This window comes from Ovis canadensis, chromosome 20 (genome assembly GCF_042477335.2).
Source record: "Ovis canadensis isolate MfBH-ARS-UI-01 breed Bighorn chromosome 20, ARS-UI_OviCan_v2, whole genome shotgun sequence".
NCBI lineage: Eukaryota > Metazoa > Chordata > Mammalia > Artiodactyla > Bovidae > Ovis > Ovis canadensis.
The window spans coordinates 30,944,504-30,970,907 of record NC_091264.1 but is presented as its reverse complement, the minus strand read 5'-3'; the positions used below and the strand labels follow the sequence as shown (position 1 = coordinate 30,970,907).

The window sequence follows — 26,404 nt, the reverse complement described above, 5'->3', positions numbered from 1 at the left end:
CGACCCAGGAATTGAACCAGGGTCTTCTGTATCACAGGTGGATTCTTTACCAGCTGAGCTACCAGGGAACCCCTAAAACTCCTTGGTACACAATAATAGTAACTATTAATATTGTGGTAACTCAGCTGCAGAGAGGATGCTCCCTTGACCCCAACACCGGTACAGATTTAAATGAAATAGTGAGAGGGAGGGGAGCATGCCTGGGTTAGTCCCCACCCTACCCCCTGTCCTAATAAGGGGCCAGGCAGCGATGGACCTGGCTGCCAGGTCAGATCTAGGTCCTTGGTTTCAAAACAGCCCTGTCTAGAGAATGTCCCAGGAAACCCTGGTGTCAACACGCTGGTGAGACATTAGAGCCAGTGAGAACTGGGTGGGCTTTAGCGTTAGCGGTTGGAGATGTGGTTATCTCTACTTTTCTTGTTTCTGATTGGGCCGAATCTACACTCTTACCACCTCCTTCTCCCTCCCCACCCACCCCATGGCATCTTGGTCTCCAGGCCCAGGCGTGGAGCCTGGCAGCCACACTGGGAAATCGGGTTTGCCCAGAGAGTATGGGACAGGGCAGTACTGGGAACTGGAATTTCCAGGGACGAGGGGAAAGCTTGCCGTGTTGGTCCCTCAGAAAGGTGGAGAATCTGGAATGTGCCAGCCAACTCTCTGGCTGGTAGGGCAACACCAGAGGTTTCTGGGTCCCATTTCTAGGGTGCCCTCTGGAGCCTCCATGTCATATTCAAGGCCCTCTACGTCAGATCTGTAAACTGTTGCAATTTCTTCCCAAAGTCACGTACAAGAGGAAAAGTAATCACTGTTCATCCAATGTTTCAGTTAGTAGGATACTAGTTCGTTGGAATTTTGACTTTTCTCCTCTGTCCTCTCTGGCTAAAGAGGAAGTCCCCCACGTCCCATGAATGGAGAAAGTCCTCCTTGCTCTTGGCCCACGTAGTAGGAGGTCCACAGTGACTCCTGCCTCTCAGAGGTGACAGTGTGAGTCTGGGGCAGGATGGGAAAGTCCCATCAATGTGTGCTAAGAGTCATGAGGGCGATTGGTTGAGAAAATGTGACTAGCGTCTCACTCCCTCCCACTCCTGTAGAAACAATCCAGAGCACAGGGCCAGCAACTAGAGGAAGAGAAATGTTCTGTATCATCTTTCTACAGGGGACAGAACCACATTTGCTGGGCCCATCATTGCTCCCATTGTACAGATGGGAAAAGTGAGATCCAGACTGGTTATATGACATGGCAAGTCCATGGCAGAGCTGGGATCTGTATTAAATCAGGTGGACCCTACTGTCCTATTCTTTCTGCTCTGCCCTCAAGGGCACCTCAAACAGAGCCATGACCCCCAATCACTGATGGTTTGGGGGCTAAAGAAATCTTGGGTTAAGGACTTCCCTGGTGGTCCAGTGGCTAAGACTCTGCACTCCCAATGCAGGGGGCCTCAGTTCAGTTCCTGGTCAGGGAACTAGATCCCACATGCTGCAACTAAAGATCCCACGTGCTGCAACTAAGACCCGGCACAGCCAAATAAATAATAAACAAACAAATGAAAGAGATCTCAGGTTAGCAGAGTCCAGAAGGTGGGTGCTGAGCCACTGGGTGGCCTCATCTGCTCTTCTAGTTTCAGATTAGAAATTCAAACACTCGAGAGAAAACAACTTGTTTTCTTCCCTCTTCTCAGAGATAAGCGTTAGCTGAGGCCTTGGCCAAGCTCTCAGCGCCCCCAAAGGAGGGTCTTGTGGGAGTGAAGGCTCAGATCCTGCAGTGGGTGGATCAGGAGACAGATGGCAGCTGGGGGCCGAAAGCCCCAGGAGACCCCGAGAAACCACCCCTGGAGTCCCTCGCAGTGCTGTTTCCAGTGGCCCCATCAGCGCACGTCCACCTGTAGGATCTTGTCACGAAGAGGCGCCTGGCAGAGCCAAGCAGGGGCCACCAAGGGGCTTGGTTTTCCTCACTGGGAACTGCAGAGCAGACTAAACTCAGTCGTCCCCCATGCTCTTGATCCCCAGTCATGGTCTCCCCGTCTTGTCTCCTCTAGATGGGATCTATTATGGAGACAACCGGTTTGACACTGTGAGTGAGTCGGGAACCGCCACGCTGAAAGCTCGGCCCAGAGTCCGGCCCCTGCTCACCTTTCTTCCGCTGGTGAGTACGTTCTGCCCTGACGTCGGAGGGTCTGCTCTGGGCGGGCCACCTAGGCTGCCACAGAGAAGGTGGCCCCACTTGCCCTGGTCCGAGTGGTCATCAGCCTCACCCTCTGTCCATCCTCTTCCTTCCTGATGCCAACTGAGGGCGGCAACTGGGAGGAGGCATGGCTCACGACAGGAAGGCTGAGATTAGGGGTGTCAGCTCCTTTGAGTCGAAACCTAAGGAGGGGTTATGGGGAACATGGGTACAGAAGCAATGCAGCGGTGGGTACCTCCAGCTCAATGGGATTCCTATTCCACACTCACCAGGGGCAGCCTGCTTCATGACAGGCCTTGCATAGAATGCTGGGATTCAGAAATGATTGACCCAGGATTGCTCAAGGAACCTTCTGCCCGGTATAGGGGATGAATCAGTAAAGAGACTGTTAATACGTAGACCAGAGCAGGAGCAGCCTACCTAGCCACAGGGGCTGGTCAAGGAAGGCTTCCTGGAAGAGGTGACACCTGATTGTCTCAAAGGTCAAATAGCAGTGACCCTTGGGAGAAGAGCGTGTGGACTGCTTTACTTGTGGGTCTGAAACTGCCAGAAACCAAACACTCCCTTCTGGAGCCTGTGATTGGGCTTTTGTTCTCTGACAAGGGAAAGAGACTCAAAACAACCTCTCCGTGACGGGTTCTATCTACTGTGACAAGAGCTCTGGCTTTTCCAAGACAGCCTAGGCCTGTGCCGTCCAATAGAAATACAATGCAAGCCTCAGGTATAACTATCATTTCTAGTAGCAACATGAATAAGAAATAGATAAAATTAGTCCAGAGATGATCATTTCAACATTTAACCAACGTAGAAGGTACGGCTGAGATGTTTTACAGTCTTTCTTTCACACTGAGTCGTTAGAGTCTAGTGTGTTGCACTTTGAGCACACATCCTGCTTCTGAGCAGTGGCACTTCAAGGGCTCAAGAGCCACTTGTGGTCAGTGGCTACCATATACAGCAGCCCAGACTTAGACCTAAACAGTCAGCCTCGTAAGTTCTAGGTTCATTACCATCTGTGAGACCTGGGTCCCAGTTGGGACAATACTGTCACTGGGGCCACGGCATCTCACACCTCCATGAGGCTCCGTTCTGCTTCAACTCACAAGGCACCAAATCATGATCTGAGTTTTCAGGGGCCCGTTAGACCTCACAGCACCCGACACCTTGGTCCCCGCACTCACAAATTCTGCCCAGCACTGCCTGGCACAACCACCTCCCTCACACCATCGTCAATTTTTTTCTGGTTGTTCAACCTCGCCACAGACCTGAGATTCTAGATGGGAGAGACTGAGTCTTACATTCTCCTTGCTGTGTCCCCAAGGCCTGTATGTGGAGGCCTGAGCATACAGATCGTTGGGCATACGGCTTTAATTTATTTTCTGCTTACAAAAGCAATTCACGGACGTCATAGACAAAAACGGAAAGTACAATACCACCAGTGAAAAGGTATAAAGCAAATGAGTCCACTCCTCACTGTTTCCAGAGATGCATAAAACTGTTTCCAGTGTTACCACACCCATATATGCAGATGAAACAGTTTTTTGATTGTCACTAGAGGTGAATTTGATTCTCTCCCTTCATCTGCCGCATACTCAGAATTATAGCGGTGGGCACCCAGGACTGGCACACCCGTGCCCATTGTGGTTGATAAAATATTGAAATAAATGGCTGTTGCTCCTTGAATGGCTGCTGCTCTCTTAGCTCCTCTTTCAGGTCTGAACCAGCAAGTAAAGTATTAATGAGGCATCACTGAGTTTGTTCTGATTGGTCAGCATCCTGTATCCCTGCCTCTACCCACCCACTCACTTTGGACCATTTGATTAACAGCACAGGTCCATCCTTTCTGCCCTCCCCCTTCTGGTTTGAGTCCTCTGGTTTGGATCTGATCTGGGCCAACCAGGGCTTGACTGGGAGCGCTGCACAGGGTTAGGGGCTGCTGGCTGGTACTGGCTTGGGAACAGTCCGTCAGGGCAAGCCTTAGACCCAGTCCCAGGAGATGGGGGCTTCTCCCCAGCAAACTCACACCCCCTCATTGGTGAGGATGAGGGAATGAACACGCCATGAATCCACAACTGAAAGGGACCTCGTGGGGTCCACACCAGCCTCCCTAGATACTGGCAGGAACTGAACCCGGAAAGGGAAGGTCATTCCGTACCTTCAGTGCCAAATATGCAGCTGGCACGGTGCTAGCCAACAGCAGGGCCATGAGGTCGTGACTGACTTGTGGGGGGCCCTTCCTGTGTGTCAGGCACCATCCCAAGTGTTAGCATGTGTTAACTGAACTGATAGAGAAACTGAAGCCCAGGATGAGGAAGTAACTTGCTCAAGGACAGGCAGCTCATAGGTGGCAGAGCTGGGGTTTGTAGCCAGGCTCCAGGGTCCAAGTTTACTGGGCCATCCTACCTGCCCTTCCACCCATGACCTTTTCCTTCTTCCCTCCCAACATCAGCCTGCAGAGCCACCTGCCTCTCCCGTGTCTGCCTCTCTGAACTTCTGCCTGGCCTTTTGGGGATCACACACCCCTCTGAGACCATGCTGAGGCTGTGGGCCACATCCGCATGATCTTGCTTACAAGTCCAGCACAGGGCTCTCAGGCCCCAGAAGCCCACCTCTGATGCACCTCGAGATTAGGAGCCCTGAGCCTGACCGCTTGTGTCCCGGGGACGTGTTTTGCTCCTGACTCGGGTCCTAAGATACAAAGCAGCCCCAGCATCTGGGTTACGGGGAACCCAACTCCTCTGCCTTAGGCTCTGGACTGGGGCCTCTGCTCTCCTCTCGCCGGGGCAGAAGGCCGGGAGAATGAGAGGCAGGAGGACAGAACTGCGGGTTTACACACAGATGTGAACGTGCACACCCGGCCCCCCGCCCCCCCCCCCCCCCCCCAGCCAGGTTGAGTGGGGAGCTGGGCTGTGACACCGCCTCGCAGCTGGGCCTCGCCCCTCCCTGTCTTGCCTTCCCACACTCAAGGGGCACCTCCCCAGCCTGACCCTGGGGCAGGGGAGGGGCCAGGCTTCAGTGCCCATGACAGGCCCATGCTCTTCCTTGAGTGCCATCCAGGCCGGGCCGTCTTCTGAGCACACAGTTGCTCTCACGACCCCTCACGAGCCCCCGTGGGACGGTGTGAGAGGGGAGGGCAAGATGAGGAGGGGATGGGCACAGCTGGGGCTTCTGCTTCCTTCCTAGACCTTCCTTGCTTATTGAGGTGAAAGTGCAAAGGATGGGGAAATATTTTGGCCTACTCCATACTTTCCCAGGCAGCTGGCCACCAAAGGCCAGTTACGGGAAGGACCCTGGGATCTCTCGGTGACTGGGACGGGCTCTGGATTGATCCTCGGGGGACCAGTCCCAGCTCTGCCTCTGGGCCACAGACGTTCCTCTCTCGGGGCCTCTGGCTCCTCACCCATCAGTGGGGTTACATGGGATGGTCTGCTAGGGTCCCCTCAGCTGTGACTTTCTGTGTCCAAATAACTCACCAACAGAGGGGCAGGAGGTGGGGTCAGCTCTCTGGAGGCCCCCAGAGATGCCAGGCCCTCTGAAAAGGAAGCCCTTTAGCCACCAGGGCTTCCCCCACCCCACCCTGCCCCAACTTCCTGCTCTAAGAGCTCCAAGGAGCTGGATTAGCATGGCAAACTTCAAAACTGGAGGTGGGGGTGGGTACAGACCTTGGTGAGCATTGGAATAAGAAAACTGAAGCCCAGGGAGGGGGGATGCATGCAACTCCCTCAGCTCCATGGAGGCAGAGACAGACCCCAAGCCCAGGTCTTCTCCTCCCAATTCCCATCTACACCACCATGGATGGGCCTGGGCTGAGTCTGGGAAGGGTCCTTTCTCCCCACTTCCTTCTCCCTCCAAGGGGACGCTCGGCCCAGAACTCAAGCCAGAGCCTGCCCCCAGCTTCTCAGAGCTGAGACGGTAGGATGGCTGGTGGTGGGAAGGGCAAACTTGTCTCTGGGGCTGCCTCTGGCCCTACCCCAGTCTGAACCCAACCATCTCCAGGGCAGTGCATGTGAGGAATTAAAAAAGAAACGCCAATGAGGCAAATATGGGGAAACTGGCCAGACAGGTCCCCCGGGGTGCCTTGGGCGGTGAGAGCTCCCTGGGTCACCCCACCCTCTGAGTCAGGCAGGGCTGGCAGGGCCTGGGGAGATGTCAGGCTGGGCTCCGGGCAGGAAGCCTGACTGTTTTGGGGCCCACCCTCTACTCCTCAGCAGAGATGCAGCCCAAGTCAGCCAGATTTCTCCTTTCCACTTTTCCTCTCCATCCGCCGGCTCCGGGAGCTGTCTCGGAAGCCAAGGCCCAGGCTCCCTTTGGGGTTGGTGCTCCTTTGGGTGAGCTGGGAAGGGCAGTCAGTCATGATTGGCTTTTGAGTGATTCTCTTGGCTGACATTAGCTGGCACGGCTCTTGGGTAGGGAGCTCCGGGTGTTCCTGTGGGAGTGGGTGTTGGGAGCCTGCAGCCAGTGAACAGATGGAATACCCCTCTGTTCCCTGCCGAAGCCACCCACCTGGCTCTTCTTCCACAGGGAGGGCCTCAGCCTGAACCCCCAAAGCCCAACACACACCCTCATCCTAACCACATATGACCACCCCTTGGCCACCCGATGGGGCTTCCCAGGTAGTGCTAGTGGTAAAGAACTCGCTTGCCAACGCAGGAGACTTAAGAGACACGGGTTCTATATCCCTGGGTTGGGAAGATCCCCTGCAGGAAGAAATAGCCACCCACTCTAGTATTCTCGCCTGGAAAATCCTATGGACAAAAGAGCCTGGCAGGCTACAGTCCACAGGGTTGTAGAGTCGGACACAACTGAAGTGACTTAGCACACACACTTGGCCACCCTGTGGGTTCAGGGATGTGTGCCCCCCACTCAGGCTGCCTTCAGAAGGACTGATTGGGAACGAAGCTCTAGAAAGTGAAAGTGTTATTTGCTTTAGTTGTGTCCCCGTGGACTGCAGCCGGCCAGGCTCCTCTGTCCATGGGGATTCTCTAGACAAGAATACTGCAGTAAGTTGCCATTTTCTTCTGCAGGGGATCTTCCCAACCCAGGGATTGAAACTGGATCTCCTGCATTGCAGTTCTTTACCACTGAGTCACCAAAAGAGGCCTAAGGGCCGTTTGAATGGAGGATTCTAGGGACCTTGGTGTTTGGAGCAAGGTCAGGAAGGGGGCAGGGTGGGCTCTTAGGGCTTGTCTCCTTGACCCCATGGACTCCTTGCCCTGCAGGGCAACAGAGCACAGCCCTCTACAGATGAGAGTCCAGGGCCGGGCCCTAGAGCTCAAGTCTAAGAGAGATCCTGGGGTGGCATGGGTCCAGAGTAAGACAGCATTATTGGTGGAATTCTCTGTTCCCCAGGAAGGAGGCATGAGCTTCAGCAGAGAGCAGGGGCTGGGGCAAGGAAGTCCTGGAGCTCTTTTTATGTTAAAAAAATTTTTTTTTCCTAAGGTTATTATTTTTCTTAACATGGACCATTTTTTTAAAAAGTCTTTATTGAATTTGTTACAGTATTGTTTCTGTTCTATTTTGGGGTTATGACAAGGCATGTGGGGTCTTAGCTCCCTGACTGAGGATCAAACCCACACCCCCTGCACTGGAAGGCGAAGTCTTGACCACTGGACCCCAGGAAAGTCCTGGAGCTCTTGATTTTAAATGCTCACTGGTTCCCAACTTCAGAGAAGCTGCTGTGTGGGTGAAACACTGCCGACCCTCACACTGCCCCCAAAAACCAGGAAATAACTAGCAGGGCTTCACCCAGCTGGGGACATTGGGTGCCGGGAGGGGTTTCCTTGTGGCCCTCACTCCAGGGGCCCATCCCTCTGTTCCCCAGCCTACAGCAGCGTTCCCAACCATTCCCGGCTCTGACTGTGACTCAGGGTCACCTCCCTCACCGCCTGAGCTCTGCACCCCACCCTGAGGTGCCCCACCAGGCTCCTGGAGGAATCTGAGGAAGTTTGCATTCCACAGCGTGTCACTAAGGCTCTGAGCTGGCTCATACTCAAGGTCAACTGTGTGTAGCCCGTTGGCCCAACCCTTGTGACCCACCCTCGGGGTTGGCCTGCGTTCTGAGGAACCCCAGGTATGAGGATGTGTGTCCTGGCCCAGGGAGGGCAAGGGGACTGGGCTGGGCCCATTGGTGGGGTGAGGCTGTCCCCCAGATCCTTGGTGGTGCAGCAGGGGGCTAGTGGTGGGCTCTGACTCCCTATGACTTTAAGGGGGAGACAACCTCAGTCCTCAAATAGTGAATGCTTTCCTCCCCTCTTCTTTTCTGCTTTCTTTCCTCCTTCTCTTTAACTCTGAAATATTTGTGGTCAAAAGGGCAGTAGGGGATTCCCGGTGACCTGGCCCTGACTTCGGGGAAGTACCCATCTATCTCTTCAGGCCCAACCAGACAGACACATCCCAGGAGCCCCTCCTGGAGCAGAGTATCCATGGATTCGGGCCACTGCTCACCCACTGAGCCTTGTTAGGACCCGAGGTGTGGGGACTCAGAGAGATGCCCCTTCCTTGAGTGCTTCTCTGCAGGATCTCTTTAGGTGTGGGGAGGCCACCGATGTCACAGCAAACCCACGGAGGCAGGATCAACCCCATCTTACAGATGAGAAAACTGAACCTCAAAAGGCAAGAAGGGGGCACACTTCCTGACCACTGAGTGTGTGATTCTATCTTTGAGATGATGGAGTTAAATTAAGATTGCCAGTGTGGTCTACCTGCCTACAAAATCCATGCTTTTCTTCATTTTTTAAGTATTCATTGATTTGGCTGCACTGGGTCTTAGGGACAGCACACAGAATCTTCACTGCATCACACAGGATCTTGTGTGGCAACACCGGGACTCTCTAGTCGTGGTTCGCAGGCTTAGTTGCTATGCAGCATGTGGGATCTTAGTTCCCTGACCAGGGATCAAACCCACATCCCTCGAATTGCATGGTGGGTTTTGACCCACTGGAGCACCAGGGAAGTAAGTCCCCATACTCTTCTTGATTACAAGAACTTAAAAAAAAAAACCCCAAACTACGTATTGTGTGTGTGTGTATTTTTCAATTGTGAAGGAAACAGAAGTTCATTGTTAAGAACTGAAAATAGAGACAAGTATAAGGAAGGAAATATATATAAATATCCTCAGAATGGTGCTTCCGTCCCTAGGCTCCTTGCCAGCTAATCATTGCCGGGTGACTTTTCAGTATACGAGGCTGTGATGGGGCTGCTTGATTGAGCTGGGGAGCTGGAGCTTGCACCTCTATGAAGTGGGCAAGGTGACAGGGATCTTAGCTTCTGGGTGTTGTCCGGGTGTGGGTTCGGGAAGGGCTGAGGCCCAGCTTCAGGGGGAATGCCCCACCTGGACTCTGCCCCAGGCGTTGAGCAAGGGCTGCTGTTGCGGAGTGGGGGTGGCCTGGCTGAGGACGGAGGCGCCAGGGGGCTGCCCCAGCAGAGGAGCTCAGATGCTCATTTGCATGTTCTTGGTCATTTCCCTTGCCCACCAGGTGGCCACACCCCGTCCCTCGATGTGGGGCCGCTGTCCTTCAAGGGCCAGACAGGTCTCCCTCCTGAGTCTACTTGAGGGGCACACCAGTCCCTGCAGGCAGCCCCCTGGGGCGTGGGGTCTGTGATTTTCCCAGGGCAAGCGTGCTGAGGGTGGGGCAGCCCTCGGCTGACTGCTGCGGTCACAGGCCCACGTCGGAGCCAGCAGTGACCTCAGGCCCAGTCCTGCCCGCTTGGCCTCGCCCTGTAACTCCTGGAAAAGCAGCTTCACAGACTCCTCCCACCCCTCCTCCCCCTTCCTCCTCCCCTGCCCCTACGTGTTCCGCCACCCCCCTCCCCCCAAGAGCTCTCCCAAGACAAGGGCAGAGGTCTGTCCCAACACCTGGTTGTGGAAGAGGGTGGCCTCCGGTGTTCAGGCCGCTGCCCACATGGCACAGGTGAGCCGAGCACAGACAGGACACCTTATGGGCCGAGACTCACAGAACGCCAGGTTGGAGATGATCCTGAAGAGCGTTCACAGGAGAGGGCGGGAAGGAGGCCCTTTGTTCCCAGTTAATTGGTGGTGGGTCTGGCGCCAGAACACAGACTTTACACCTCCCTGTCCTATGTTCTTTCCACCTCTCATTCATTCATCCAGGAGTTTCTTCACTCATCCAACTCTCACTGAATTGCCCCATCTGTGTCAGGTGGGGCAAAAAGAATCAGCCGTCCCCCTACCCACAGACAGACTGGGCTGGGACAGCAGAGACCACAGCCACCTGCAACAGGCTTCGTTTATGCTGGAGGAAAAGTGTGAGTGTGAATAGTGGCAAAGAGGGCAGGCTCCGAGTTCCAGTATCGACCGCTGCTTATTAGCTGTACGACCTTGGGCGATGTGCTTAGCCTCTCTGTGCCTCAGTTTCATCTTCTATACAATAAAAACAACAATCTACCTCTTAGGGTTACTACGACGATTAACTAGGTTGCTACATGTGAAGTACTCAGAACAGTGCCTAGCACATAGTAGGCACCTAATAAATGTCAGGTATCAGAATGCACACACAGGGTGAGGAACACACTGAGAAGAGAAATGAACTTGGGCTGAGGTTGCCAAGGAGGGCTTCATGGAGGAGGGGTATTTAATCTAGGGTTTAAAGGCTAGGTAGGAGTTTGCTGGACAAAGAAGGGCATCTAAGAATAAGAGCCAAAGGTAAAGGAGATAATTAATAAGGATCTACTGTACAGCTCAGGGAACTCTTCTCAATACTCTGTAATGACCCACGTGGGAATAGAATTTTAAAAAGAGTGGATATAGGTATATGCATAACTGATTGATGTTACTGTACAGCAGAAACTAACACATCTTAAATCTACTATAATAATTTAAAAAAAGAGCAAAGCAAGATTTGGGACGTCTGAGAGTATGTGGGAGTGAATCTCAAGCAGCTGCAGTGATTCTGCACGGTGAGGGAGGGAAGCAGAGCCAAATCACCTAGGGGCTTTTTCAAGCTATAGATTCACCCCCAGAACCTCGAAATACTCCCTCCAAGGAGTGGTCTCTCTGCCATACTGAAGATCCCTGCTGCAGGGAGCCCATTTGCTCTTGAGTGAGGCAGGTCTCCAGGGACACTGGTGGAAAAACACGAGAACCACTAACTGGAGCCCAGAGTGTGTGGAGTGGGTGGGAGAAGGTGGCGGGAGTTGCAGACAGGACAGCTTAGGAAAAGTCTAGAACGCCATGAGAAGGCGTTTGGGTGTCATCCTCCAGATCGACAGAAGGATGCCGAACAGGGAAGGGACCTGCTCTGGGATGCACTTTATTTCTTTCTTTATTTTTTAAAAAATATTTATTTATTTTGGTTGCTCTGGGTCTTAGTTGTGCCTGCCGGGCTTCTCTCTAGTTGAGACATGGGGGCTCAGCAGTTGTGGCCCACGGGCTTGGTTGCTCCGAATCAGGTGGGATCTTAGTTCCCCAGCCAGGGATTGAATCTGTGTCCCCTGCATTGGGAGGCAGAGTCTTAACCACTGGACCACCAGGGAATTCCCTGAGATGCATTTTAGAAAGAACATCCTGGCATCAGGCTTAAAGAATGGGGTGAGGCAGAAGCCAGGGAGATGATAGCAGTAGTGTGTCTGTCTGGGTAACAGACAGTGAGGACTGAAGGAGGGCCAGGCTTTTGGGGTAGCAGGAAGGGAGGGACACAGGATATGCCTGACAGAGCCAGGTGAAAAGCTGGGGGTATGGGTGACGGGTAGATGCCTGGAAAGACAGTGATTTGCTCATCTGTAAAGGGGAGGTGTAATAACACTGATCACATCTCATGTTGTGAAAAGTAAATGAGTTAAGAGATGGAAGACAGAGCACGTGGTACAGAGTAAGTGCTAAGTAGCAGCCGTTATGGTTATGGTTAAGGTTGGGGATATTAGAAACGAGAGAAAGAAGTGAGATGCTGATGTCTGTCCAGTGGATGGGTAAGCTCCAAGTCTCCCTCAAGACTTTCTCTCTTGACGTTCTTGTTCTTTTGTTTGTGGGAGTGTGTGCCAAGTCGCTTCAGTCGTGTCCGACTCTTTGTGACCCTATGGACTATAGCCCGTCAGGTTCTTCTGTCCCTGAGGTTCTTCAGGCGAGAATACTGGAGTGGTTGCTGTGCCCTCCTCCAGGGGATCTTCCTGACCCAGGGATTGCACTCTCCTGTCTTAAGTCTCTAGCATTGGCAGGCAGGTTCTTTGCCACTAGCGCCCCCTGGGAAGTCCTTGGTCTTTTGTTTGCTATGTTTTAACTTTTTAAATTGTTAAGATACATTACATGCAATCTACCATTTTAACCATTTTAAAATGGACCATTCAAGGGTATTAAGTAACTCTCTCCTTTTAACCAACCCCACTGTGCAGAGCAGTTGCAGGGATAGTACAAAGGACTCCCTAGAGCCGCCACCTAGATTCACCGCATTGTGCTCCATTTGCTTTATTTGCTCTCTCTCTCATTATTTACACATTGTTTCTGCCCAAATGTTAAAGAGTAATTTGAGACATCAGATCCCTTTATTCCTAACTACTTTCAATCAACTATAATGCAATTAGTAAAAAACCAAAACCTTCCCTCTTCAAAAAAAAAAAAAACCTCTTACATACTATGTGTGTGCTATGTAAGCACAGAGACATTCTCTGTGCAACTAGCAAATTCAGGAATTTAATATTGATACGATACTATTACCTGATATACCTTTTTCATTCAATCATCGCTGATTGTCCATTAAGGCCCTTTTACAGCACACCCTTCCCCCATCGCAGGATCACACATCGAATTGAGATGTTACCTCTTCCAAAGGAGGCTTCACCTCAGTCCTCTGAGGCTAAGGGAGGCAGGTGAGGAAGTTCACTCCCCATGGAGAAGGATGCTGTTCACACCTGTGCATTTGCACACTGAACTCTGTCACCACCCAAGCCAGGGCACTGGATGCCAGCTCCCTGGGTCCCCATGTTGAGAGGGGTGTGATGTACCTTCCAGGTCTGTTTTACTAGCACTTGCATTAAAATGAGTTTGTATTTGCCTTCCCCAGTCCACACTGGTGGAAGGGACAGCTAGCCCAGGCAGGTGGGAGGGGAAGAAGCAGGGCCAGCTGGGGCTTGGGGCTGCATTCAGTTCAGTATTGGGGGCTCCTAAGATCATGGCATCTGGTCCCATCACTTCATGGGAAATAGATGGGGAAAGAGTGGAAACAGTGTCAAACTTTATTTTGGGGGGCTCCAAAATCACTGCAGATGGTGATTGCAGCCATGAAATTAAAAGATGCTTACTCCTTGGAAGGAAAGTTATGACCAACCTAGATAGCATATTAAAAAACAGAGACATTACTTTGCCAACAAAGGTCCGTCTAGTCAAAGCTATGGTTTTTCCAGTGGTCACATATGAATGTGAGAGTTGGACTGTGAAGAAAGCTGAGTACCGAAGAATTGATGCTTTTGAACTGTGGTGCTGGAGAAGACTCTTGAGAGTCCCTTGGACTGCAAGGAGATCCAGCCAGTCCATCCTAAAGGAGATCAGTCCTGGGTGTTCATTAGAAGGACTGAAGCTAAAGCTGAAATTCCAATACTTTGGCTACCTCATGCGAAGAGCTGACTCATTGGAAAAGACTCTGATGCTGGGAGGGACTGGGGGCAAGAGGAGAAGGGGACAACAGAGGATGAGATGGCTGGATGGCATCACCGACTTGATGGACATGGGTTTGGGTGAACTCCGGGAGTTGGTGATGGACAGGGAGGCCTGGCGTGCTGCGATTCATGGGGTCACAAAGAGTCGGACACCACTGAGCGACGGAACTGAACAGAACTGAAGGAGTGAGGCTGGACTTTGGGACATACCCTAAGGGTAACAGAGTACCGTAGCACCTCAAGCACTGTGGGGATGTGATGGGCGTGTTCTGGACTCGTGTGTGTGTGTGTGTGTGTGTGTGTGTGTGTGTTCGTTCCAAGGCCGCTCAGGAGACAGATTTCCATCCACCCTGTGGTCTTTGGGATCTAATGCTTTTTCAGAGTTCAGATCAAAGGTGGGGTGGACAGTATTACCTCCAGCCCATAAAGTCCGTCCGTGTTCCTCATTCACACATAATTATAGGTTGACCCAGAAGGTGCTTCTAGGATTCCAGGCAGCTTGCTTTGTTCACAATATTCTCACTTTTGTGGGGAGAAGATTTAGAACACAGATTCCTGGGCTAGGAGCATTATCTCCTGTGGTCGTCGTGATGGCCCCACAGAGCAGGAAATCTCTCCATGTTATACATGAAGAGATGTTATACATGAACATGTTTTATACATGTTATACATGTTATACATGAAGAAAATGAGTCTCTGATTTGTAGAAAAGGGAAGTTAGGAGGCCTAGGTTTGCACCCTGTCTCCTAAGGGGTTTGAGATATAGTGTTGGCACATAGTATGTGCATAAATGATAGATTAACATCATAGTTGCTACGGCTCATCCAAGGTCACACTCCTGGCAACATCACACATGCACAGGCAAAATCAGAGCACGACTGGAATCTGAGAACTCTTGATGATAAGTCCCTAGGTCTTTCTACTTTTCAGTTATGTGCAAAAGAGTAATGAGAGCTCAACCCGAGCTTTTAAAGGCCTGGCCTCCATCTCATCAAAATCAGAGTATACATACTCCATGAGGGTTATTAGACAGTCAGTCATGGGTACACCACAAAGAGGTGGACAGGACTTAGCGACTGAACAGCTAGACAGCCTTGTGTACTGCCTCTCATGCAGTATGCACCGCATTTCAGAATGCAGGATTGAGAGAGGTTGAGAACAAGTATGTGGCCATTTGACTCAAACAGAGGCAGAAAAAAAGTAGATGATGGAGCAAGGCCATTCCAGTTCTTCAGAATTCTTTAAGAATAAAATGAGTTGTTTGCTGCCCTCATATAACCAGAGAGTAATTCTGAGACTGCCCTTGGTACCCCGAGGTCTTGTGGATGTTTGTGAAACATCTGCCTTGAATCCCCCTTCTTATATATTGAACCATTAAGTCTAGAGAGTTGGCACCATCAGCTCATCAGTGAGTAACAGCTTGGCTTACTATGTGTCCATGTTTGGGGGATTCATATAAGACATGTCCCTGGGCTCCAAGGAGCAACCAGATCTCATTGGAGGAACTGGGAGAGTATCTAGGGTGCCAACAGGAGTCCTCCCTTGTGGGACTTGGCTGTGGGTTGCTCTGAACAGCAGTCAGTATGGCCTGGTGCAGACAAGGGATGGCTCCGTAGGAATAACAAGAGCTAACGTTTATTGGGTTTTCACTGCATGTCAGGAGCTAAGTGCTTTTTGTGTATTGCCTAACGTAATCCTCACAACTTCCCTAGAATAGGTAAATTCTATTTTTTCTTTTCTGACCGTGCCGTGTGGCATGTGAGAACATAGTTCCCCAACCAGAGATCGAACCTGTGCCCGCTGCCACTGGGAGTGTGGAGTCTTAACCACTGGACTGCCAGGGAAGTCCCAGTAAATTATATTTTTAAATCAGTTTCATAGTCAAGGAAACTGAGGCACAGAGAACATAAGTCATTGGCTGAGTCATATAGCCAGTGGGAAGCAGAGCTAGAATTCAAATTCAAGCAGTCTGGCTCCAGAACTTTCTCATTCCCTCTACCGCCTTTCTAGAGGGGCTCTGTGAATCCTTTTAGGATTAGAGACTTGGACTTTAGGGAAGCAAAATACTCAGGGGTGGGAGCTCCACAGACCTGGGCTTAGCACCACTGGTCGTGAGAGTGTAAACAACTTAGCAAACTTCTAAACCTCTGCGTTCTCCGGCTCATGGGGACAACTTCTTCATTGCAGGGTAGTGTGATGGTGAGCATGTGTTTACAGCACAGAGCAAGGGGTGTTACTGTTAGAAATGGAGGGTGGGAAGAGGGGCACAGCCTGACCAACACCCAGTATCAGGGATGAACATGAACCAGAGGGGTGGGTTGGAAGGATCCTAGAGAGGGAGCTGGTTCAGTTAGATTGTCGGATTGGCTGTAACAGGTGAATGGAAATTAACACTAGCCTGAAGGATACTGCCAGGGTGTTGAGGACCTTGAAAGCTACCATAAAACGCCCCACAGCTCCTCCAAAGGACAGGTGTGTGGACATTGTTGACATATGGAAATGTGTGTTTGGAGGGAAAGAAAATAGAATGCAAAATAGTATGTACAGACCAACAGCTGTGTAAACGCATTATGGTCTGAAAGCCTAGAGATCAGAAAGGCATCCACAGTGTTGTCGGTACTCCAGGTCACCACTCTTTTCTTATTTACTTTTCTGTAACTACCTAATGAAAACTAAGCGTGAACGGGAGGCCAGGCCAAGGGGGGTTGGCTTTTGATCTTGTGGACATCCCTGGGGAGTCATGCACAGTTTTGTTTTATTTTGTTTTTTGATCTGTTTCAATTGAGATACAGTTCATATACAGTTGACTCTCATTATTTGCAGATTCAGTATCTGTAATTCACTTACTCGCTAAAATTTATTTGTAACCCCCCAAATCAGTATTCAAGACACTTTGGCTCAAGTGGAGCAGTGAAAAGTTTGTCACCTGCTGCACAGGGAACCAGCTGAGGTCGAACAAGGCATTTTGCTTCCTTGTTTCAGCCCTTGTACTGTAAATAAGCCTCCTTTTCTGTTTAGTGCCATACTTTTCATATTTCTTTACTTTTTGTTGGTGATTTTGCTATTTAAAAATAGCCCTCAAGGACTTCCCTGGCAGTCCAATGGTTAAGACTCTGTGTCTCCAATGCAGAGGGGCATGGGTTTGATCCCTAGTCGGGCAACTAACATCCCACATGTTGCATGGAATGGCTAGAAAAACATTTTTAATTTTAAAAATTAAATGAAACATCCCCTAAGCACAGGGCTGATGTGCTGTCTAACATCCCTACGTGCAAGGAAGCTACGAGGTGCCTTACAGAGAAAATACGTGTATTAGGTAAGCTTCAAAGGCATGAGTTATGGAACTTCCGTGAGTTCAATATCAGCGAGTTAACAACAGACATTAAATAAGGTGTCTTTAAAGAGAAACACGCATAAAGACAAAGTTGTGTATTGATCAGCTGATGAAAGTGACTTGACCAAGATTTACAGGATCCTTACCCTGTATTTCCCTCAGGGCATGGATCCAGTTTTTACTATTTCACTGTTTGCAGCAATTTCACAGACCCTAACTACCACGAATAACAAGACTTGACTATATCATAAAATTCACCCTTTTAACTGAGCCCATATTTCAGTATATTCACAAGGTTAACCCTGTGGATTTTCCAGCAATTAAAACGGCCTCACGGAGCAGTAAGTTAAGAACTGTCTGTCTTTCCCTGTCCCCTGATGGTTCTGCTCTCTTTCAGGATGCCCAGGAGAACCATGGACTGGCTGTACCCACTCCCTGTGTGCCAGACAGCTTTGCAGACAAACAAGGGACAGGTAAGAGGACCTCATGCTTGAGACTTGCCCATCTTTCTTTTTTTCCTCCTTAAGCCCAGGCATCTGGACCTCCCTCCCCAGCTGGTGAGAAAGCTGGAGTCCCCAGGCCTCTTGGCTGCTAGCTGCTGTGGGTGGGAGATGAGGAGAGCCATGGCTAAGGCCCAGGGGAGGAAGGATGGTTAGGGACGTGGCCAGAGCAGGAACAAGGGCAGCGTGAGTGATAGAAAGAACCCTGGAGTCAGGCAGCGCTGGCTTTGAGTCCCAGCTCCCCCGCATATTAGCCTCGCTCCCTGGGGCAAGTCACTTAACCCCTTGCCCTCTGTATCTCTGGGCAAGACAATTCCAGTTCTGGAGGCGCAAACAAAGTACTGGATAGGATGTGAGTCACTTCCTGTCATATCCCTGCTCAAAACCCGCCAGTGACTTCCCTTGTCACCTAACGGAAGGGTTCTTGCCAGGATGGCCAGAATCTGGCCCCACCTGGCTTAATCTGCTGGCTTTCTCATCTCATCCCACTCTCCTTGCCGCTCCTTCAATATCCAGGCTCGTTTCCACCCTCGGGCCTTTGCACTTTCTGCTATCCAGTCTGTTCTTCCCTTGCACATGTGCACAGCTCACTCTCTCTCTCTCTCATTCCATCTTTGCTCCAATGTCACCTTCTCAGCCAGGTCTTCCCGGACCTCGCTATTCACATTGCACCCCCAGCACCCATCCTGGGTTTCCCCTCTGTATCACTCTTCACCTCGATGTGGTGGAAATTTACTGATATATTCATTGTCTATCTCATTGTCCCATTAAAACACAAGCTGCAAGAGGGCCAATATTTTGATTATTTTTTGATTTGTCTTTTCTGCTGTGTCCCAGCTCTTAACACTTGGGTGCTCAATAGATGTTGTCTGGAAACTGGGAGGAGCCCTTCAGAGCTGCACATTCCTGGGTTTGTTTCACTCTGTGCCAGAAATTGAGAGGTGGGGGAGGCAAAGGATATGTGCCTCTCAGAGAGGAGTAACCAGGGCATCCTGGTGGTCTGCAGACACTAGGGAGGGGGCAGGGACTGGGGCTGGGGGCTGGGGATTTGAGCCTCTGGGGCTAGGGTGGGGGACTCAGTATCTCTCTAGTGCCTGAGTCATCCAAGTCAATTCATTTCTACACACCCCATCCATCCGGCAGTCCGGAGTCCCTTCCAGTTCTCTGCGAGGTTCTCTGGGTTCTTGGTAGATTCAGGATCTTTAGAAAGCAAGAATTGCTCATGCAGATTTCTTCCTCCCAAACTTTCACCCAAACTTCCTCACTGAGGTGACACTGAGGTGTCCAGGCCCCTACTTCCATCTATGACTTCCTATCTTTCCCAGCTTCCTGTCTTATGCAGAATGAAAAGTTAAGCACAGGTGGTAGTAGTCAAAGGGATTACCATTCTCTGGACCTAGCACTTGATACGGAGAAGGCAATGGCACCCCACTCCAGTACTCTTGCCTGGAAAATCCCATGGATGGAGGAGCCTGGTAGGCTGCAGTCCATGGGGTCGTGAAGAGTCAGACACGACTGAGCGACTTCACTTTCACTTTTCACTTTCCTGCATTGGAGAAGGAAATGGCAACCCACTCCAGTGTTGGGAGAATCCCAGGGATGGGGGAGCCTGGCGGGGTGCCGTGTATGGAGTTGCACAGAGTTGGACACGACTGAAGCGACTTAGCAGTAGCAGCAGCAAGCAGCACCTGATAAGCTCTTTCCTTGCTTTTACAAAAATTCTCTTAATCCTCACAACAGCTTTATGAGGCAATTGCTGACGTTATTCCCATTTTACAGATAATGAAACTGAGGCTCAGCAAGTTTAATCAGTGGGTCCAAGGTCACACACTCAGCAAGTGGAGAGCCTGGATTTGAACCCTGGCGTTTCTGGCTTTGTACCAGCTGAGGCACCTGTAAGAAACACCCGGTGCACTCCAAGGGGCTAACTGAAGAGAGTTTAGTAAAGGAATTATATATAGGACTGTGAGCAGGGCAGAGAAGCATGGAGCCTGAGCCTCGGAAGCCAATGGAGAAAATTCAGCACAGGCTCCAGAGGCTGTGCCAGGGACAGGCAGGGGCAGGGGTCCCTCCCTGGAAAGCAGAGGGTCCCTCCCAGGAGAGGTCAGGAGCCTGGAGACATGGCTGCTCCTCACTTGGTGTTCAAGAAACTGGCCAGCTGCTCTCTCAGGAGGTCAGCAAGCCCATGCTGCCCACTCACCCTCCTCACCTCTGCCTCTCCCTCCTTTCAGGCACCAGCACGCTCGTCAATGGCAACCTCCGACTATACAGCTCTGTGGGGGACCTAAGGCCTGGGCATTATGGCCAGGACTTACTCATCCCCCCACCTCCCCCGGGCCCAGCGCCGGCGCCACCCCTAGGTGCTCTGCAGCCTCCAGAGTTCTCTCCGCCACCTCCACCCTCCACAGCTCCCCCACCTCCTCCCCTGCTGGAATCACTGCCCCCACCCCCACCCAGCACAGCCCCAGCTCTGCCCCCAGGAATGGGGGCCCTTCCCCACCCACCCACTGTTTCCTCACCATCCACACCCACGCCTCCTGACTTCATTCCTCCCGCACCACCCCAGGCTGTTCAAGCCCCACCTCTACCCCTCTTGCCAGCCCCGACACCCCCAGCCCCAGAGTCTCCTCATACCGTGGGGACACGCCTCTTCCCCACTGGGGGTGTCACCAAGTGGAAATCAGAAGTGGCACTGAATGGCAGGCAGCCAGAGGTCCCCAGAAGCAGTCCCCCCAGGAGCCCTGCTGAGCCCAAGGGGGCCCTCCCGGGTCTGGAGTCCCACCTCACCTTCCCCCGGTCATTCAAGGTGCCTCCCCCAACCCCAGTCAGGACTTCGTCCATCTCTATTCCAGAAGCACAAGGGATTCCTCCTGAGGACGAAGAGCGCACCAAGAAGGGCCCTGGTCGACCCTCACTGCCTCCTAGCTTCCATATCCGCTCCGCGTGCCAGGCCTACCCCGACAGGGCTGCTGAGCTGGCACGCCCTGAGGAGCCCAGCACTGTGGCACTGGCCGGCCCAAGGCCAGGCCAGCCTCAGGTCCAGAGCAGTGAACAAGCTGAGACTCCACCTCCAGCCCCTCCCCTACCCCCTCCTGCACCCCCACTCCCTCCACCAGCACCCCCACTCCCCCCAGCCGCCCCTCCTCTGCCATCTGCTGAGAAGGCAGCCCCTCCACCTGCTGGCTTGATGAAAAGAACCAAGTTTAGCTTTCCTGCTCCCAAACCCAAACCTGACCCCCCCAGCCCAGAGGAGACAGCCTCTTCGGAGCCCATGGACTGGCGGGACCCCAGCCAGATGGCAAAGCTCCGGGACCAGCTGTCAGCCTATCTTTGCAGCTCCAGGAGAGAGGACCGGCTTGCCAGTCACAGACCAGATCCAACGGCAGCCTCTCAGGAAAGAGAGGACCACAAGCGTCCCAGCCTGCCAGCGAAAGAGGCGCCCCCGAGTCTGCTACAGAAGGAGGCTCCCCCAAGCCTGCCAGAGAAGGAGGCCCCCTCAAGTGTTCCTGAGGAGAGTCCTTGCAGCCGGCCAAAGAAGGCTGCCACCAGCCTGATCCTCCCTCCTGTGGACTACCTCCCCCAAGACGCGCCAACTCCTAGCGTCTGGGAGATCCGGAAGAAGCTGGAGGCCCAGCTTTCCTCATCAGCTGAGAAGGAGGCCAGGCCCAGCAGAGGGTCTCTGCCTCCCAAATCTCAGCCAGAAGGGGGAAGAATCTTTGAAAACAGAGATGATAACAGCAAATTCCCCAAGCCTGTGGCCAAGAATCTGCCACCTCTATCCACCACCCCTCTGCCAAACACACCACTCCAGTCCAAGGTCACACCTGGACCAGCCACCCCACCCAAGGCCACGCCTGAACCAGCCACATCACCCAAGACCACTCCCGGACCAGCCTCACCACCCAAGGCCACATCCGGACCAGCCTCACCACCCAAGGCCACGCCCGGACCAGCCACACCACCCAAGGCCACGCCCGGACCAGCCACACCACCCAAGGCCACGCCCGGACCAGCCACACCACCCAAGGTCACGCCCGGACCAGCCACACCACCCAAGGCCATGCCCGGACCAGCCTCACCACCCAAGGCCACTCCTGGACCAGACACAACACCCAAGGCCATGCCTGGACCAGCCACACCACCCAAAGCCACGTCTGGACCAGCCACACCACCCAAGGCCACACCCGGACCAGCCACACCATCCAAGGCCACGCCTGGACCAGCCACAACACCCAAGGCCATGCCTGGACCAGCCACACCACCCAAAGCCACGTCTGGACCAGCCACACCACCCAAGGCCACACCTCTACCCATCACATCTTCCCAACTGATAGCAGAAAAGAACCTGGCCCCTGCTGGACAGTGGGAGAAGCCAGAACATGAAGCACTTGCAGTGCCCTCCAAGCCAGAGGTAGAGGGGCACTCCTCAGAGACCAGTAAGCCTCCTACACAGGGAGCCCTCTCATCTCCAGCCTTCCCCCCAAAGATATCACCTGGGCGAGAAGAGGTGCCATGTTTCTACAAGCCCCACTGCAGCCAGAACAGCTCCAGCAGAGAGGTGGCTGTGGTGATACCCACTCTGTCCAGAGGAGAGGCTGCAGGGTCAGGCAAGCCTGTGGAGGTGAAGGAGCCCCAGGAGCTGCCACCCAAACCCCCAGCCTCATCCCAGGCTGCTGATGAACTCCTCAGGCACCCGGTGACGGGGGAAGTGGTGGAGCGGGGTTCCCCGATGGCCCTGCTCCTTGCGGCCAAGCAGAGGGCCCAGAAGGGGAGGCCCAGGGGGGCCCCCCTGGGCCGGCCCTCCCTGCCAGGGAGTCTCCAAGGCCCGAGCCAGCCCGAGGCAGGCTCTGATACCATCTTGTACAACGAGGGCCAGCCCAACTCCTTCACTGTGGTCCCCAAGGTGTCCAAGGAGACTGAGAAGGTCCCCCAGCTAACCTCGCCAGGACAACCCAAAGGACTCTGTCAGTGGGAACTCCAGCCCCGCAGGGACCCGGAGGACACAGAGTCGGGCCGCGGGCCCAGCTCGACAAAGGTGAAGCCCCAGGCCTCTGCGGCCTGGGAGAGACCAGCGCCCTCCAGCCTCCTCCAGGGCCGCCTGCTGCCCAAGTCTTTCTCTTCCCCTCCTTCTCCTTCCCACAAGCCGGAGGAAGACAAGGAGGAGGAGTTCAACTTTGAGGTCATCCCGCCGCCGCCAGAATTCAGCAATGATCCCGAGCCCCCGGCCGCCCCCTTGCAGTATCTGGGGCGTCGGGGTTCCCCTCCCCGGAACAATTTCTCAGACTTGGGGCAGCCCGCGAATGCGGGCCCAGCTCGCGGCTTCTCTCACTTCTCCGCGGATCCAGGTCCGGCCCGGGGCCTGGAGCGCTTCTGCGGCGGAGGCGGGGGCCGCTCGCTCATCAAGAAGCGCCTGTACGTCGGGGAGCCCCACCGCAACCCAGAGCCGCCCCGCGGCGGCACCGGCCGCAGCCTGAGCTTCCCCAACTGCTTCGGGCCGCAGCCCGGGGGCCCCTTCGCAGCGCCCAGCGGCCCGGAGATGCGGCGCGTCAACTCGGCGGGCCGCGGGCCCCCGGGCGGCCTGCACTTGCGGAACATGTCCCTGGAGGGCGCCGCTCGCGGAGAGGCCAAGTACAAAGCTCGCAGCGGCGGCGGCGACTATGGCTGCTCCCCGGCTACCGGCAGGTGAGCGGCAGGCTGGGAAAGCAGGGGAGAGGGGAGCTGGGCTGGGAAGGCAGGGAGAGGGGAGAAGGTAGGGGAGAGGGGAGCTGGGCAGGGAAGGCAGGGGAGAGGGGGCTGGGCAGGGAAGGCAGGGGAGAGGGGGGCTGGGCAGGGAAGGCAGGGGAGAGGGGGGCTGGGCAGGGAAGGCAGGGGAGAGGGAGGCTCACCCCCAGACCACCCGGAACTGGCCAGGCTGCAGCCATCAGCCTGGACATTTGGTTTTCTCCCTCCTGGCCCTCAGGGCAGAGAGAAGGGGCAGGGAGGCCTGCTTTCCTAACACCCACTGTCTCCTTTGTCTTCTCGCTCCTGCTCCTGTCTCCCTCTTCCTAGAGTTCCCGTGTGGGGTGGGGGGGAGCTGAGCGGTCCTTGAGTGCTGAGATTTCCCATCACCTAGATGCATCCGGAGCCAGGCTAGGAGGGAAGGGTTCTGAGAAGGAGGGTATTGCACGTGTACTCTGGTGACAGGGCCTGGACAAGAGGGAACCCTGGGGCTGATGAGTCAATACTGGGGTCCCACTGGGGAGGATAAGCCCTGGGCTTGAGGGGCAGCTCCATCCTTCCTCTGATGGCCCTGGGGAGATTCACAGGTTGATGGTTAACCAGCTGCAGATACTAACCTCATCTCTCTCCTGCTTCCCGCCAGGTCTCCCCACAACAACATGCACTACGGAAGCTCCATCAACACATTCACTGTGAGGCCTGGGACCCGCCATCCCATCTCCTATGCCTACTCAGGGGCCCATTGGAAGGCCCCCTCCTGAGCTCAGGGTTTTCTCAGCTCTCCTCCAAGGGGTCGGATCCAGGCGCTTGTTTTGGTGGGGTTGGGAGGGATGCAACTGGTGTTAGGTAGCCTTACCCAGACACAGAAGAGTCTTTTGTTTCCCAAAGACAGATGGACAACGAGTGAAGCCTTGGCCCCAGGAAGATCAGGATTGGACTTCTGTTTCCCAAAGCCTTGGTGTGGCTGTGGACTGTGCAGAGGAGGGTGGGAGGGAGGAGAGGGAGAAGAGAAGGAACCTTTAAGGACCCGGAGCCTGAGTTTTCATTATCTGGGACTATTTGCCTTAGCAGGGCTTACTGAAAGCAGTTTTCCAAGCAGCCCTGCTGAGCAGGTTCTAAAAGCAAGGGCAGTGGCACTGGCTCCGAATGGGAACCTGATGGGAACCCATCAGAATGGCTGTGGTTGCTGGAAGGCTCACATGAGGGGCTGGGGACCAGCCCTGTCTGGGTAGGGGTGCAGGGTGCTACAGGTTGATCTCAGCTTCCACCTGTCCACCAGTTGCCAATCCAGAGGTGATACCTGGGGTTGCTGGTGTGAAAGCCACAGTGAGGTGGGACCAGGAATATGTAGGCAGAAGTGGGGAAGATACCAGAACAGAGTGCTTTGCACTGACCATGAGTAGGGATGGGGGAATTGGTGGTTCATTTCTCCCTGGCCTTGAGCTACAGAAGGGCCTAGAGAGGGGAGACTTGGCAAGGTTGGGATGGAAGGCAGGGTGGAGGTTTGCTTTTCTACTCAGATCCAGGCAGCCATGATTTGGGGGGTTGGGCCCAAGGAGCCAGAAAGCCTGGGGCTTGACACCAAAGGCCTTGAGTGGTGGTCAGGTCCTGTATGGGATTTGGAGGGGCATCATCCCAACCACCCCTCCCAACCCCAGTACTACAGGTCCCCAATATTATTGAGGCCTTGGGATATGTAACCAAGATGCCAGAAGGCCTTGGAGAGTAGGAGGCGACAGAGATGGTAATAGAGGTCTGAGAAGAGTTTGCTACAAGTAGGGACCGTGATTTGGAAAGTCAAGAGTGCAGGACCAGGCCCAGGGAAACCTGATCAGTAGGGTGACCATTTGTTCTTTGGTGGGAAGTCTGGGTTTAGGCCTGTTTTCCAGCTTATTAGAACCCCTTCCACTTTCAAAAAAGTCCTGGTGTAGATGGTGTCTGGCCATCAGACTCGTCAGGGACCACTACTCCTTGGTCCATCTTGTCTTCAGGTCTTGGTGGGTTGAACTCCTGGGGCCAGGCCAAGGCAGGCTACCTGGGTGAGGGAATAGGGCAGGGGGTGCCTGCCTCAGAGGAACAGGCTGGTGGGGGCACCCAGGAAGCAGTTCCTTTTGGGGGCATGATGCTAGACCTCTGTGATGTGTGCTAACCACTCACAGTACCAGGGTGGGGGGTAGCAGATGACCACTTCAGGGAAAGAGTGCTGGGGTGGGCAGGTGCTCTGATGGGGCAGGATCTGGTCGCCTGTGTCTAAAAAGCCAACCACACCCCAGTGCCAGCAGTGGCTCTATATATATGTATGTATTTCCCCCTGTACAATGTTTTATACAAGATTTCACTAATTTATCTGCTATGTTAAGGCTTGAGGGGTGGGATGTGGACTCCCAGCTGTATCTTGCCCTGGGGTTGGCAGGGAAGGACTGATTCTTTCTTGGCATGGAAATAAACAGGCCAGTCTGGGTAGCCTCCAGCCCTGTGGCTGCAGATTGATGACTGAGACGTCCTGGGCTGTGACGAGAGGTTGGGGGAACTCAGCTGGGGAAGGCCGAGTACAGGGTGGTGGCTGTACCGGGGCCATTATGCTGAGCCCAACTCTTTCTTCTGACCCCTAGGTTTTCTCATTCTCCAAGTCCTTTCAAGGGGAGGGAGTAGAGCTGAAGTCTCGTGATAGCTGAAGTCTCGTGATAACAGACTGTGCCCCAAAGCAAGTCTCTGAGTCTCTGAACCTCAGTTTCTTCTGTATAATGGATGTGATAACCTACCTCATGAGGCTGTTGTGATGACTAAAGACAGTCGTGCATTCATTTAACAGGGATCTGAGTGCCCACGAGATAGCAGGCACTGTGCTTAGCACGGGTATACAGCCATCAACATTGACACACCTCCTACCCATGGCAAGACTGTAGTCTCATGGAGGAGAGAGAATGGAAGGAACGCACAGAAACAGCCTCTATTATAAAGAATGGTAGGGAGGGGAGGAAACAGGGACTATGAGAATAACTGGAGGGTGGAGGGGAGGAGCGGATTGACTTTGACTGGCTGGTCAGGGGGTGGCCTCTTGAAAGTGTG

At 53.4% G+C, this 26,404-nt stretch overlaps 1 protein-coding gene across 1 annotated transcript; it reads left to right on the top strand.

Moving 5' to 3' along the window:
• Positions 1 to 1,782: 1,782 nt before the first annotated feature.
• On the top strand, positions 1,783 to 24,096 carry C20H6orf132 (chromosome 20 C6orf132 homolog). The gene is made up of 6 exons (XM_069564333.1): positions 1,783 to 1,882; positions 2,037 to 2,143; positions 9,841 to 10,089; positions 17,515 to 17,590; positions 19,849 to 23,299; positions 23,979 to 24,096. Exons 1-6 carry the CDS (start codon positions 1,783 to 1,785, stop codon positions 24,094 to 24,096), a joined length of 4,101 nt encoding a protein of 1,366 aa, XP_069420434.1.
• The last annotated feature ends 2,308 nt before the right edge of the window (positions 24,097 to 26,404 follow it).